Genomic DNA, 11,912 nt, shown 5'->3' with positions numbered 1-11,912 from the left:
GGATGGGCGTGTGCAGCCCCTCGCTCCCCGCATCACGGCCGCCCCCAGCAGCCAGCGGGCAGGTGGGCACTGATGGGGTATGGGGCGAGCAGGACGAGTCAAGTGGGCAGCTGGCATGTGCCAGGAGGCTAGACGCTGTAGGAGTGATGGGCATGGTGGGTGTCACTCAAGGGAGGTGGGACTGGGAAGGGTGGGCATCTGTCAGGAAAGTGGGTACCACAGTGGAATGGGTGCCAGCAGGGCCATAAGCACTGCGGGACCATGCTCCCGATGGGACTATGTGCACAGCTTGGCAGTGGTGCAGGTGGGTGCCAGTGGACAGCCAGGCACTGAAGGATGGTGGGCACTAATGGGCAGGTGGAGGCACAGGTGGAGGCAGGCGGGCAGTGCTAGGCCAGGCTGGTGCTGATGGGCAGCAGCAGCTGCTGACAGCCCAGAGGCTGAATACGGGTGTTGCCAGAAGATCAGAGCTTGCCTGGCAGCCGTCACCCCTTGGCAGGCACACTCGGCCTGCTCAGGGCATCTCAGTCCAGAGAGACCACCTGGTCCTGCAGCCTGTCCCCAACCCTACTGTCCTGATATGTCTGTGCTCGGGTTCATTCCCAAATTCCTGCCCTGCCCCCACAGCCCTGCCCCATCCTCTGTCCCCACTAAACTGCTGGCTCAGGGGAGCCCATGCTGTCCTGGTGTGTCCTGTTCCACTGCTGTGCTGTGTTTGCTCCAGCCCTGCCCCAATCCTGCCTGCCTGCAGACGCGGCTGACTCCTGTGGCCATCCAGGGGGTCTTGGATCCAACTGGAGCACTGTGGAAAGTGCCCTTCCTTGGGAGGAGGATAAGCCAGGGTGGTGAGGGGGGCCTGGCTTTCCCATCCCTTGCCTGTCCCCAGAACCCTTTCCCTGTGTCAGAGCTTGGTGCTTGCTGTCGGGGCAGGATGTGTGGGGCAGCGGGGCTGCCCAGCCGGAGCCAATCCCCAGCCATGGAGCTGAGCCTGCCAGGCTGGGGCAGACCCCACATGCTTCTTCCTCCCCTTGCAGAGGTGACCCTGGGGCTGCGGAGCACCCCCATCCGCATCACCACCATCCCCAGCAGTGTCAGCAGTATCTGCAACATCAGCAGTGTCAGCAGCAATGTCACCAAGGTAAGTGCCCAGGGGGCCTTGGTGCTGCAGGGCCATGTTCCACCTGGGCATCACCTGACAGCTCTGGGGCTTAGGGTGGGGACCAGGGACCAGCAGGGTGACAGCATGTTCTGGGGGCTCCAGCTGATTTTGATTGGTGCTTTTGTTTTGTTTTGGTTGGGGGTTTTTTTCCATCAAGAGACCCTTGGCTTTGTGTGTGGTTGCACAGCCCCACATGAGTCTCCTGCACTCTGGACTGTGCCACCATGTACCCACAGTTGGGGAGGGGGAGCGAAGTGAGATGGGAATCTTTTTTGGATCTCTGTCTGTTTTAAACACCTTTAAGGGTGGCAGCAACTCAGGGAAAAACCCGTTGCCGCCCACTCCTGGTTTTCCTCCTGGGGATGGACCTTGGCCGTGGCACTGGGGAACCTGCCTTGGGGTGGGGCTCCCTGAAGACCTCTAACCTACCCTGGAGCTGAGTTGGGGTCTTGCTTGCTCCCACTCGGCGATCCTGAGTGGAGAGTGGCGTGGCAGTCCCAGCCCACCTGGCCCAGGAAGGATTCTTGGGTGTGACTAGAAAAAAACCTGAAAAAACAACCAGTTTTTTCAGTGTTTTGGGGGGAGAGTGGGCTGTGGCCACTCTGGGGCTGGGTGCACACAGGAGGCAGCCGTGCGTGCAGCCCTTCAAGTGCTTTTGTCTGCTCCTGCCCATCTAGGGTAATGTGAGGCACCCACGCGCCGCCTTGGCAGGAGCTGAGATGTCAAACACAGCTCTGCCTCACTCATGGCCCCGCGCGCGCCTGGCTGCCTCTGTGGGAACAGCGCTGCCAGTGGCCCGTGGTACTGCCAGTGGCCTATGGCACGCTGGTGGCTGTGGCACCACTGGCTCACCCTGTCCTCAGCTCAGTTCTCCTCAGCATGAGGCAGGCAGTGCCCACAGCCTGGCAGGGTTGCCCTCAGGTGCTGCCCACACCTGCCGGCAGGTCCTACCTGTGGGCAGCTCACTTCCCCATGCTAATGCGCTTGGGCAGACTTGGCCTGAGCACCTGTCAGCTCTCATTAAGGTATTAGTGGGGCTGCCTGGAGGGGTGGGGGGCCTGAGACCCATCAGCTGCTTGGTGGGAGATGCAGCCGCCAGGTGTGCTCCCAGTGGGCAAAGAGGAGGAGGAGGAGGAGGAGAAGGCAGCAGTGCTGGCAGCCCTGCCAGGTAGGGCTCGGTTGGAGGGACCAGCAGGCTGCAGGGACCTGGGGACAGTAGCCACTGCAGTGTGTCCTCTCGCTGGTGGGGTGTTGCCTATGCCCATCGTGCAGGGACCCCCCGTGGCGCAGGCATTAGGCAGCATGGGGGTATGGAGACCTCTAAAAATCCTGGCTGTGGCTGAGGCCCTTGCACCAGTGCCAGTCTGGGGCTGGAGGTGTCGATGTGCTGTGGGTGATGCTGGCTCAAAGTGGGAGGGCACTCGGACGAAAGGGCACAGCAGTGGTTGGCCCTGTCACTCATCCAGCACAGCAGTGGTTGGGACTGGTTCCCCCTGCTGTATCCCACAGCCTCCAGGCTGGTATCTGGCCCTGGCAGCCACCAGGGCAGGGGGGCCACTTGCAGAGCTCCCCTTGCCAAGCCACCTGGTCCCAAAGCCGGACACACTGCCAAGTGTGTCGCCTGGCTCAGCACCCCTGTGCGGGACCCCCGGCTGCTGGGACCAGAATAGCCCACAGGCAGGGAGTGGGCTGGCCTCCAGCTGGGGGGGGTGCCTTGCACCCCTATAAAGGGCAACAGACAGCTGAGCGAGGCTCACTGCAGTGCCTGCACCGCCGCCATGCTGGGGGTCAGCTTGGAGGGGCTGGCACAGGCCGGGACGGCCAAGCTGGCTGAGCTGCGTCAGGAACTGGCAGCGTTCCGGGGGGTGGCAGAGGGGCAGCTGCAGTGGGCGCTGCAGTGGGTGCAGGCGTTGGTGCAGGCACTGCAGACACTGGAGCAGGAGCACCTGGAGCTGCGGGCAGAGCTGGGGCGCCTGGGCCGCTGCCTCGACCTGCTGGCACCAGGGCTGCAGGAGCCCCCTGGGGAGGACATCAGCACCCTCTTTCTGGAAGCACAGGACCCTTGCACCCACTTTGAGGGCACCGAGGAGCCCAGCGGCCCTGTGGCCCATCCACCCGCTTTCTCCAGCACGTGCCAACAATCGGCCCTGCACCTCTCCCGGACCAACAGCAGCGTGAGTGTGGGCAGCCCTGCCCCACGGCAAGGGGTGGGAGGGGGCACCGGCCCCTGGGGCCCCTAGGGGTGTCTGGAGCCCAGACACAAGATGGAACTGTGGCTGCGGTGCACGGGGACACGACACCGTGAGGATCTACCACCCCTAGGGCTCACTGTGGCACGGCTNGGCTTAGGGTGGGGACCAGGGACCAGCAGGGTGGCAGCATGTTCTGGGGGCTCCAGCTGATTTTGATTGGTGCTTTTGTTTTGTTTTGGTTGGGGTTTTTTTTCCATCAAGAGACCCTTGGCTTTGTGTGTGGTTGCACAGCCCCACATGAGTCTCCTGCACTCTGGACTGTGCCACCATGTACCCACAGTTGGGGAGGGGGAGCGAAGTGAGATGGGAATCTTTTTTGGATCTCTGTCTGTTTTAAACACCTTTAAGGGTGGCAGCAACTCAGGGAAAAACCCGTTGCCGCCCACTCCTGGTTTTCCTCCTGGGGATGGACCTTGGCCGTGGCACTGGGGAACCTGCCTTGGGGTGGGGCTCCCTGAAGACCTCTAACCTACCCTGGAGCTGAGTTGGGGTCTTGCTTGCTCCCACTCGGCGATCCTGAGTGGAGAGTGGCGTGGCAGTCCCAGCCCACCTGGCCCAGGAAGGATTCTTGGGTGTGACTAGAAAAAAACCTGAAAAAACAACCAGTTTTTTCAGTGTTTTGGGGGGAGAGTGGGCTGTGGCCACTCTGGGGCTGGGTGCACACAGGAGGCAGCCGTGCGTGCAGCCCTTCAAGTGCTTTTGTCTGCTCCTGCCCATCTAGGGTAATGTGAGGCACCCACGCGCCGCCTTGGCAGGAGCTGAGATGTCAAACACAGCTCTGCCTCACTCATGGCCCCGCGCGCGCCTGGCTGCCTCTGTGGGAACAGCGCTGCCAGTGGCCCGTGGTACTGCCAGTGGCCTATGGCACGCTGGTGGCTGTGGCACCACTGGCTCACCCTGTCCTCAGCTCAGTTCTCCTCAGCATGAGGCAGGCAGTGCCCACAGCCTGGCAGGGTTGCCCTCAGGTGCTGCCCACACCTGCCGGCAGGTCCTACCTGTGGGCAGCTCACTTCCCCATGCTAATGCGCTTGGGCAGACTTGGCCTGAGCACCTGTCAGCTCTCATTAAGGTATTAGTGGGGCTGCCTGGAGGGGTGGGGGGCCTGAGACCCATCAGCTGCTTGGTGGGAGATGCAGCCGCCAGGTGTGCTCCCAGTGGGCAAAGAGGAGGAGGAGGAGGAGGAGAAGGCAGCAGTGCTGGCAGCCCTGCCAGGTAGGGCTCGGTTGGAGGGACCAGCAGGCTGCAGGGACCTGGGGACAGTAGCCACTGCAGTGTGTCCTCTCGCTGGTGGGGTGTTGCCTATGCCCATCGTGCAGGGACCCCCCGTGGCGCAGGCATTAGGCAGCATGGGGGTATGGAGACCTCTAAAAATCCTGGCTGTGGCTGAGGCCCTTGCACCAGTGCCAGTCTGGGGCTGGAGGTGTCGATGTGCTGTGGGTGATGCTGGCTCAAAGTGGGAGGGCACTCGGACGAAAGGGCACAGCAGTGGTTGGCCCTGTCACTCATCCAGCACAGCAGTGGTTGGGACTGGTTCCCCCTGCTGTATCCCACAGCCTCCAGGCTGGTATCTGGCCCTGGCAGCCACCAGGGCAGGGGGGCCACTTGCAGAGCTCCCCTTGCCAAGCCACCTGGTCCCAAAGCCGGACACACTGCCAAGTGTGTCGCCTGGCTCAGCACCCCTGTGCGGGACCCCCGGCTGCTGGGACCAGAATAGCCCACAGGCAGGGAGTGGGCTGGCCTCCAGCTGGGGGGGGTGCCTTGCACCCCTATAAAGGGCAACAGACAGCTGAGCGAGGCTCACTGCAGTGCCTGCACCGCCGCCATGCTGGGGGTCAGCTTGGAGGGGCTGGCACAGGCCGGGACGGCCAAGCTGGCTGAGCTGCGTCAGGAACTGGCAGCGTTCCGGGGGGTGGCAGAGGGGCAGCTGCAGTGGGCGCTGCAGTGGGTGCAGGCGTTGGTGCAGGCACTGCAGACACTGGAGCAGGAGCACCTGGAGCTGCGGGCAGAGCTGGGGCGCCTGGGCCGCTGCCTYGACCTGCTGGCACCAGGGCTGCAGGAGCCCCCTGGGGAGGACATCAGCACCCTCTTTCTGGAAGCACAGGACCCTTGCACCCACTTTGAGGGCACCGAGGAGCCCAGCGGCCCTGTGGCCCATCCACCCGCTTTCTCCAGCACGTGCCAACAATCGGCCCTGCACCTCTCCCGGACCAACAGCAGCGTGAGTGTGGGCAGCCCTGCCCCACGGCAAGGGGTGGGAGGGGGCACCGGCCCCTGGGGCCCCTAGGGGTGTCTGGAGCCCAGACATGAGATGGAACTGTGGCTGCGGTGCACGGGGACACGACACCGTGAGGATCTACCACCCCTAGGGCTCACTGTGGCACGGCTGCAGCGCCTGCATTGCTGGCGTGCCGGGCAGGAGGCCACAGGTAGCTGTCCTGCCCCTGCCACAGTGCCTGGCACAGGTGGTGGCATGGGTGCATGTGGCCAGTGTCAGCTCCTGCCGATGGCTTTGCCATGGGCCAGGTGCCGGGCTGCAGGATGCAGGATTGAGCCAGGTGTGTGCATGTCTGCTCCAGGCCAATTCCAGCATCCCTGCTGCCTCTGTGCCCTATTCCGGGCCTGGCCCGCTGCCTGCTGTGCATTGCTGGGGGGTCAGGCTGAAAGGGACTTGGCATCCTGGCTGTGCTCAGGCAGGGGCCCAGCTGGCCTGGATCCTGGCAGGGATACGGGGGAGGCTCTTGATCTCTTGCACAAGCTCTTCTCTCCACTAAGTCCCTTAATTCCATGGAAATCCCTTGTGCTGCTAACGGCACGCACTGGCCTTGCCAGCACCTTGCCTGCTGCTGGGCACCAGGCACTGCCCAGCCTGTAGCCCCAGGCAGCCCCTGCCTGCTTGGGGGCCCAGCCACCTCCTGACAGGGAACAGGGAGTATCTGGAGATATTTTGGCAGCCAGACTGGGAGGAGATCAGGGACTGCTGGGCCCTCCAGGGGCAGTGAGTGCCACAGGGGGATGGCGTGACGCCCTGCCTGCCTTGGGCACTGCAGATGCCTGCAGTGTCCCACCAGCTGAGAGCTCTTATGCCACATGTGGCACATCCTCTCCAGAGTCCTCACTGCCTGCGGCACTGAGCAGGTGTTAGGGTGGTGGGGGCCTGGACCCTGAGCAGCAGTAGTGAGGTGGCTGAGCTGGCAGGGGCTCAGCTGCACCGTACTGTCCTTGCAGATGGATCCGGAGGTGGTGGAGCAGCCCCAGGTTCTGAGGCTGGAGCCAGAGCTACCCAACGGCATGGAGAAGGTGCAAGTGAGGGAGGTAGAGAGAAGGAGCAAGCTGAATGTCGAGGAGCTGAGCAGGATTGAGGATGAGGATGTTCTGGATAAGATGGTACCTCTGCCTCTGGCTCGGGCTCCTGGGGGAAAGTAAAGGGACCCCAAGCTGATGGCAGAGGAGTGATGTTGACATCTCCCTCCTGCAGCTGGATCGGACAACAGACTTTGAGGAGCGACGGCTGATCCGAAATGCCATGCGGGAGCTGCGCCAGCGCAAGCGAGGTACTTGGGGAACAGTGACTCCCACTGGGGTTGGAGCAGTGGCGGAGGCAGTGTGGAGTGCTAGAGTGGGGCTGTCCAGCCACAGGGAAGCTGGAGGTTGCGTGCTGGGTCCTCTCTTGCCCCCCAGGCTGTGCCAGGCTGAAGACATCATACTTCCCATGAGCTAGTTGTGGGACAACAGCAGCCATAGGACCTCTGGTGTGGTGTGGATTGTGTCCACCACCCTGCCTCTCACTGCTGATGCTGTCTCCCACCTCTGTTTGCAGACCAGCGGGAGAAGGAGCGAGACCAGCGGCTGCAGGAGGCTAGGAGCCAGGCTATGGCGGGAAGGGCTGGCCACGCCACCGAGACCACCACCACACAGAGCACTCAGTCAGCTGACGGCTCAGCACGCAGCACCGTCACCAAGACTGAGCGTCTCGTCCAGTCTAGTACGGGCCAGGCTGGGGGGCAGTGGGCTCACTGACCAGTGTGCTGGCCCTTCAGTGGCCATGCAGAATCCTTCCCAGTGCTCTGCCACCACAGCTCCTCGGCCACTCGCTATTTGTCCTGGGTCTGGTCTGACTGTTCTGGGAGCAGCACTGTAGTGCAGGGCTGAGTTTCTGGCTTGCTCAGAGCTTGCCTGGGGATCATTAATGGATCTGCTCTGGTGACGTTCCACCTGATCTCCACTCTCTTGGGGTAGCAGGGCCTTGTCTATGTCTTCGGCCTGTCTCCTGTCCCCTACACCCCGGTTCTCCCAGTCCCTAGGTGGCTCAAGCCAAGTGGCTGCAGGGGTTGAGGGATGCCCCAGCTCTCTGCTGCTTTGCGCTGTCCTCTTTGCTCTGCCTGGGGGGCACGTGCCCTCTGTCCTCCCTCTGTCTGCCATGCCTCTACCACCTGGGACTTCTACCCATTGCACTGCATGGGTGTGAGGGTGCTTGACAGCAGCGGGTGTCTGTGGGTGCTGCTGCTCCCAGCCCAGCTGTTCCTGTTGCCTTGTCTCTGCAGGTGATGGCACCAAGACCTCCCGTACCACAACCATGGAGTCGAGTTATGTGAAGAGATCGGACAGTAAGAGCTTTCCCTGCCCTTTCCCTGCAACATTGTCAGAGTATAACCCTGGGGCATCACTGCCCTGGGGCAAGCCAAGTCCCACCTGCCTCAGCTCCTGCCCAGGGCTTCTTTCCTTCCTCTCTTTCTGCAGGTGGCAACAGCACATTTGTTCAAACCAAATCATCCTACAGCTCCTCGTCCAAGAAGACTGGCAGGTGAGTGGTGGTGTCTGCGGAGACAGGCACGTATGGTCTCTGTCACTCATCTGCTTGCAGTGTCCCTGTGCGAGGGTGTCCCCAAAGCCTCCTGGTCCTTGGGGTATACTCACTACGTTCAGAGGTCCTCATGGGTCCTTCCATGGGCACAAAGATGTCTGCCAGCTGGGGACCTTAAGCCACTCCCTTCTGTCCTAGGGACATGGAGGATTCTGAAGTGCCAGGGCTGGCAATGGGCTGAGGCCACTGCTTGCCCCTCCCTGGGCCACCTGGAGCCCCCTTCACATTGTTCATCTCTCTCCCAGCGTCTTCGACCGTGAAGATGAGAGTGCCTCCAGGCAGAGCAGCCTGGCTGCACTGGAGCGGCGTCAGGCAGAGAAGAAGAAGGAGCTAATGAAGGCTCAGAGCCTGCCCAAGACCTCAACCTCACAGGCACGCAAGGCCATGATGGAGAAGCTGCAGAAGGAAGGCGGGAGGTGAGGCTGGGCCTGGGGCAGGCTGGCTGGGGCAGTGAACACAGTGCAGATAACACCCCACAGCTAACACCCATGGATAACACCCCGTGTCTCCTGCCATAGCTCACCAAACCCCGCAGCATCACAGACCAGTGTGCAGCGCTCCTCCAGCTTTGGCGTGCCCAATGCCAACAGTATCAAGCAGATGTTGCTGGACTGGTGCAGAGCCAAGACCCGGGGCTACGAGGTGGGTGCCACCTCCTCTTCCCATCCCAGGGCCGGTCACTCTGTCCCTTGGTAACTCTCTTGCCTTCTCAGCATGTAGACATCCAGAACTTCTCATCCAGCTGGAGTGATGGCATGGCCTTCTGTGCCTTGGTCCACAACTTCTTCCCTGATGCGTTTGACTACAGTAAGCTGACACCCCAGAACCGCCGCCACAACTTTGAGGTGGCCTTCTCTTCTGCAGAGTATGTACCTCTCATGCCATCATATGAGCTTGGGGTGGCTTGGGGCAGCCTCTTCTGCTCGCTGCTGGGGCGAGGGGGGACACACGGGGGTGATGGTGCTGGAGGTGGGTGCCCATATGTGTCGCTTCCCCCATGTCATGCAACAAGGTTGGGTGCTGGGTGGGAAAGCAGCAGCTGCCTGGGCAGAGTCACGAGAGGCCAGTGCAGCCCAGTCTTGTGTGGTGAGAGGGTGAGCGTGGCGGTCTGGGTTCCCAAGCACAGGGCAAGGCAGCAGATCCCAAGCCCACCTGGCTGCAGGCAGTACATCCCATCCCAAGGTGCTGGGTTTGGGACTGCAGCCTGTGGGTAGCGGGGTTTGCCCGTGCCAGGTACCTCCTTTCACAGTCATAGGGGCTCAAACACCATTGCAGCTTCTCTAGTCTCCTCCCTTCCCCTTTTGCTTCTGATTTTCCTGGGTGCTGAGAGATGGGAGTGCGCCCAGCTGGAGGGCTGGCAGCCAGCCCCTCTCTCCTTCCTTCTGTCTCTCTCCCACCCCTCCACTCCTCTCCTTCAGTACCCTGCCCGGGGGCAGGGCCAGGGGTGGGGGTCCCATTCGGCTGGTGTCCGGGGCCATGGGGTGAGCTGGGGGCTCCCATGAGCTCCCTGGGTGCCGTGGTGCTGTTTGGTGGAGCAAGAAGAGAGCTGCAGGCCTAGCTCTTGGCGCTCCTGGTAATGGATTTTTTGCCTTAATTGGGGAACCAGTGCACGGACTTGAGAGAGCCATCATCTCTCCGGCCTGGAAGCCAGGTGGCCTCTTGTCCTTCCTCCTCCAGCTCTTGTGAGCATCCTCTCCTGAGCTTCCTGCACCAGGGCTGTGCTGCGTGGTTCCAAGCGGAGCTGGGCAGGAGGGCTGGGCTTGCCCCGCCATCCTCCCAACAGGTCTATATAGGAGCTATATAGAGCGTCGCTCCACTCTGGAACCCGCTCCCTGAGCACCTGGCGCACCAGAACACCTCACTCCTCCTCTTCCTCCTCCTCTGTCTGTCCTTCCCTCTGAACCTCACGCCTCTCCACGCCGCTCACCTGCTGCCCCTTCCCCCTCCCCTTGCTTGTGCTCTCCAGTCTCACTGAATGGCCTTGGCACGGGGTGCCCGGAGCCTTCCTGCCCCTGCATCGCGCACCCCCGGAGCATGCCAGAGCAGAGCAGCTTCTGGGGGGATGGGAACTGCACTGATCTGTGTCTCTTGTTTTCTCTTCCTCCCCTCCCTGACTGGGCTGTGGTCACTGGCTTGCCCCTCTCTCTCCCTGCACCCAGGAAGCACGCGGACTGTCCACAGTTGCTGGACGTGGAGGACATGGTCCGGATGCGCGAGCCAGATTGGAAGTGTGTGTACACATACATTCAGGAATTCTATCGCTGCCTGGTCCAGAAGGGGCTGGTAAAAACCAAAAAGTCGTAGCCCATTGTCACCCCCCCCAAGGACCAATGGTGAGAACCTTCCCCTCCAAGTATCTGCCCGTGCCCCACCACCACCAGGGCTCGGCTGGGAAGCAGTTGCCGCGGCTGGGGACAAGGCTGGGGGATGCCAGTGGGCAAGGGGCAAGTCCCGGTGGTGCCAGGCAGGGCCCCACTGCAGCCAGGAGATAGGCAGAGGCAGCTGGCAGATGAGCAGAGGCAGACTGTCCTTGGGCCTTCTGGAATAGCACCCATGGGGGTTTGGGCAGTGGGGACTGTGTCATGCTATAGGGATCTTGACTCTCCAGCTCTGGGGAGGGCAATAGTGAGAACAGATCCCTCCCCCTGGCTGAGCCTGATCCAAGGATGAGCTGCTGGGGACTCAGCTCTGTGCTCTGAGAGGCGCCGCCTGAAATGTGGGTGACCCCCCCGGGCTGCTGCAGCATTACTGCTTGCACTTGCTGCCTCCTTTCCCTCCCCAGCGTGCATATGCCCAGCCCCGAGGTGCTGCCTGCTCATATATGGGCAGGAGCAGGAGTCTGGAAAGTGTGACTCAAGGCTCAGGTCCTGCCTTATCCTGCAGTGTTTGTGCCTGTCTTGGAGCATCCTGTCTGGTGCTAGAGCCATGGCTCCCCTGGCTCTGCACAGCACTGGCACACCGGAGCCCAAACAATGGCTTTATAAGGGCAGAGCTGCTCTCTGTGTGCTGCCATTACTCCGCCATCACCCCCGGAGCCAGGCAGGGGCTTTTCCAAGGCCCTGAGTGGGGCCCCCCATCCCCACGGTGGCCGAATCATGAGGTGGGGCTGGTGCCAGCCAGGTCGTGGGCTCAGAGCCCACTGACCAGCATAGCAAAGGCACCATGGGAAGGCTGGGACTGTGGGGGCTGGGGTGGGGATCTCCTGGGCCTTAGTGCTCCCCAGGGGCTGGCAGCAGCTGGGGGTCTGTCCTCAGAGAGGGGGGGAGGAAGGGGGGGGCTGTTCTGGAGGGTCATGGCACACCGTGGGGCTACCGCAGGGGGAGGGGGGGACAGAGATGAGGGTGTGGTGGTGGTGGGGGGCAGCATGGGATTTGGACCCTCCTTGTGCATCCTGTCCTTGCAGCAGAGCCCTGCTGGAGGGTGGCCCAGGGCCAGAGCAGCTGAGCCAGCCATGGCAGCAGCAGGGGCTGCCAGTTCATGCCAGCTCAGCCCCCAGTGCTGGCACAGCCCTTTCTCCAGCAGCAGCAGCAGCCGGGGTGCTCCAGCACCATCAGTTCCCATAAGGGGACAATGCTTGGCAGGGATGGAGGGGCCTGGGCAGGGCCAGGATGGGGGTTGCAGCAGTGGCAGGGTTGCTTCT

At 62.2% G+C, this 11,912-nt stretch overlaps 1 protein-coding gene across 1 annotated transcript in view; it reads left to right on the top strand.

Annotated features, from left to right (window-relative positions):
• Positions 1–11,912, top strand: part of SMTN (smoothelin) — a 19,622-nt gene that overhangs the window by 5,783 nt on the left and 1,927 nt on the right. The window contains exons 9-20 of the mRNA XM_029964924.1: positions 2–62; positions 1,035–1,138; positions 3,217–3,333; positions 6,637–6,795; positions 6,887–6,962; positions 7,229–7,393; positions 7,953–8,015; positions 8,149–8,212; positions 8,518–8,688; positions 8,791–8,914; positions 8,986–9,137; positions 10,432–10,500. Of these exons, the coding sequence (XP_029820784.1) occupies positions 2–62; positions 1,035–1,138; positions 3,217–3,333; positions 6,637–6,795; positions 6,887–6,962; positions 7,229–7,393; positions 7,953–8,015; positions 8,149–8,212; positions 8,518–8,688; positions 8,791–8,914; positions 8,986–9,137; positions 10,432–10,500 (1,325 nt within the window). The remainder of the gene's footprint in view (position 1; positions 63–1,034; positions 1,139–3,216; positions 3,334–6,636; positions 6,796–6,886; positions 6,963–7,228; positions 7,394–7,952; positions 8,016–8,148; positions 8,213–8,517; positions 8,689–8,790; positions 8,915–8,985; positions 9,138–10,431; positions 10,501–11,912) is intronic.

This window comes from Manacus vitellinus, unplaced genomic scaffold (genome assembly GCF_001715985.3).
Source record: "Manacus vitellinus isolate BGI_N305 unplaced genomic scaffold, ASM171598v3 scaffold_84_pilon, whole genome shotgun sequence".
Classification (NCBI taxonomy): Eukaryota; Metazoa; Chordata; class Aves; order Passeriformes; family Pipridae; genus Manacus; species Manacus vitellinus.
Note: the sequence above shows the minus strand (reverse complement) of the source record. Positions and strands in the feature narration are given on the sequence as shown.